Genomic DNA, 3,339 nt, shown 5'->3' on the forward strand with positions numbered 1-3,339 from the left:
TTGTTCATTTTTTAGTTAGAACAATAACATTTGTTTCATCAATTTGCTTTTCATCTGTATTGGACATTTCATCAACTTTGACATTAGTGTTTTCTATCACTCTTCTTAATCTTTTTTTATAACATTGATAAGACTTACTATGAGTGGAATAGCCTAGAAAAATGCCTTCATCACATCGTGATTCAAAGCTGCCTATGCTATCATTATCCCTTTTGATAAAGTAGTTATTGCCAAAAAAATTAAAATAGCCAATATTAGTTGTTCTACCATACCATAGTTCATAACAAGTGAAGTTTGTTTTCACTCTTAATTGAACCCTATTTAAAATATAAACAATAGTATGAATTTTCACTTTCCAATAGGTATTAGGCAGACTTGCATCTTGTAGCATGGTTCTAGCCATTTCTTTTACAGTTCTAATTTTTCTTTCAGCAATACCATTTTGCTGTGGTGTTTTGGAGGCTGAGAACTGCCTCTTGATGCCATGTTCTTCACAATAATCATTAAATTATGATGAGGTATATTCCCCACCTTTGTCTGACCGAGGATATTTTATTTTTAAGTCAAATTCTTTTTCAACCATTTTCCTGAAAATTATTTAAATCTATCAAAATCTTCTTCTTTATGTTTTAGGAAGGTGACCCTAGTCATCCTAGTATAATCATAAATGAAAAGCATGAAATATTTCTCATTATTTAGGGACTTTGTCCTTGTAGGACCACACAAATATGTATGAACAAGCTGTAATGGTTTAATAGTAGAATATTCTTTAGGCTCGAGCTAACTTTAGTTTGTTTACCTTCTTGACACTCTTTGCAGATGTGATTACCGGGTTTTGAGAGAACTGACATGTTCTCACATTTTGATTTTTACTAATCTTAATCAGATTACCATAGTTTATATGTCCTAACCTTTTGTGCCAAAGTTTAGTTTCTTCAATCTGACTCATAAAGAAAACATTATTGTCTAGTCTGTTATGTGAATCTTCATGAAGGTTATACACATTTCCATTTGTTCTAAAACCAGTTGCAATAGCTTTACCAGACTTCTTTTTGATTTCACATCCTAGTATAGAAAAATATACATCAAAGCCATTATCACATATTTGGCTCACACTCTGTAAATTATGAGTTAACCCTTCCATATAGTACACATCATGCACTGGGATTTCATTTTCAAGTAACACGGTGCCTTACCCTTTTATTTGTATGCAATGATCATTTCCAAACCTTACAAACCCTCTTGAATAATCTTCATAATAGACAAATTTTCTTTTGTCACCAATCATATGGTGAGAACAACCACTATAAAAAATCCATAGATTTTTCTTAACAACATGTAAGATAGTTTGAGCAACCAAAGCCTCAATCTTGTTATCATTTTTCTTTGGCTTCCATACTAATTTAGACTTATTATTATTTTCAGATTTAGTTTGATGTTTTATCAAGACAAATTTAAAAAAAGGAGCTATGTGTCCAAGTTCATAACATTTAGATTGTTTAGAAATTTGAAAAGATTTTCATCTACAAAACTAGTTTTTCTTCTAGATATCATTTTGCATATATTTACTTTATGCCCATATCGATTTCAATAAAAACAACAACCAAAGAAATGAAAACTATGTCCAGAAGACTTACTTTTCTTGTCATTGGCCTTTTCTTTATCATCATTAGCATGTTTTGAGCATTCCCCTTCTAAAAAATTCTAAAGACTTTTGCCTTTGTTCAACAAATCAGATGATTTATTGCACAAAGCAAGTTTATTCCTCTAATTAACAACTTATGCTTCTAAATAGCAACACTCTATTTCTTTATGGTTCGGTGTTTCTTGAGTTAACTCAAGAATCTTTTTGTTATCTTTAATCTGATGTTTGAGATCAGATATGAATTCAACATCTCGCTGAGTTTTATCCTTTTGTAAAGTAGCTTCTTTTCTTAACCTTTTTATCTCTTTGAGAGAAGCTTTTAGCTCTCCTTCTATGCCAATTTCAGATTCAAAATGATCTGAATTAATAATCTCCCGACTTTCATTTGATGTTATAATAGCCATAAAGCGAGTTTCCTCTCCTTCCTTAAGAGCCTCATCAGTATAGTTGTTTGTTACATCTGCATATAGACTGCTTCTTTTTGAAATTATTTTTCTTTTTAAAGTTAAATTATTTCTTTTTTCCTGATTTTTTATTATCTTCCTCATTACTGTATATGTCCTTATTAGGAAATTGTGCAACATAATGCCCAATTTTGCCACAACCAAAATACTTGAAAGGCAGTTTGCCTTTGTATCTACTAGAAACTCTTCTTAACTTGCTTACAAAGATAGACTCATTATCTTCAAGTTTTTCTGAATCAAAATTAGCATCTATTTTAACATATTTGAAAGTTATTTCTTTGCTTGGAGGATCATTACTAATCCTCATTTCATATGCAGTAAAAATGTCATGTAAAGCATCAAAAGTAACATGTTTTACATCTCTTTCATCTACAATAGAAATTTTAGAATCATATTTAGGTGTTAAGGATCTTAACACCTTCTTAACAATAGTAGTTTATTCAAAGGTTTCTCCTAGACCATGAATATAATTCACATCTCGAACTCTTAAAAAGTAATCAATATTTTTTTCTTCATTACACATTTTAAGACTTTCAAACTTAGCTCTGTAAGCTTGTAACTTTGCTTCTTTGACTTTTTCATCTCCCTCATAGATACTAGACAACTTGTCCCAAATGGACTTTGCATTTTTGCAATCCATAACTTTTACCAAGACATCATTTGTAAGACCACAACATATAGCATTTGAGTTCTTTGCATCACTTTCATAGGCCTTCTTCTCATCTGGGGTAGTAGGTGGTGTAGTTTTTGTGTAAGCATTTTCTACAACAGACCAAACCTCATACCCTAGAGACTTTAAGTGAAATTTCATTCTAAATTTCCAAAAAGCTTACCTTGTACCATTAAATAATGGTGCCTTAAAACCAGAAAGACCTTCTTGAGTAGTCACGATTAGTACTCCTCTACCAAGATTCCCTTATATAAAGGGTGTGTCTCTGATACCACTTGTTGGAGTACAATGAACACTGAGAGGGGAGTGGGGGTGAATCAATGTTTATACACAATTTTTCACTTTTTAAATGCTTTTAAAAATTTGACTTATTTGAGAAACATAAAGAAAATAGAATAGACAACAGAATAAACAAAACATACAAAAGAATATGACATAGTGATATGCCATGAGTGGAAACCCTCTTGGGGAATAAAACCACTCAAAATTGCCTCACTTTCTTATGTGAAATATTCTCTTTTACAATGCCTCATTGGATATTTTGTATGTGTCACTGCCAA

At 31.2% G+C, this 3,339-nt stretch overlaps 1 protein-coding gene across 1 annotated transcript; it reads right to left on the reverse strand.

The window, feature by feature from the left end:
* Positions 1 to 1,779: 1,779 nt before the first annotated feature.
* LOC131066091 (uncharacterized) lies at positions 1,780 to 2,920 on the reverse strand. The gene is made up of 3 exons (XM_058000800.1): positions 2,569 to 2,920; positions 2,197 to 2,478; positions 1,780 to 2,105 (listed from the first exon to the last, which is right to left on the reverse strand). Exons 1-3 carry the CDS (start codon positions 2,918 to 2,920, stop codon positions 1,780 to 1,782), a joined length of 960 nt encoding a protein of 319 aa, XP_057856783.1.
* Positions 2,921 to 3,339: the final 419 nt, after the last annotated feature.

This window comes from Cryptomeria japonica, chromosome 1 (genome assembly GCF_030272615.1).
Source record: "Cryptomeria japonica chromosome 1, Sugi_1.0, whole genome shotgun sequence".
Classification (NCBI taxonomy): Eukaryota; Viridiplantae; Streptophyta; class Pinopsida; order Cupressales; family Cupressaceae; genus Cryptomeria; species Cryptomeria japonica.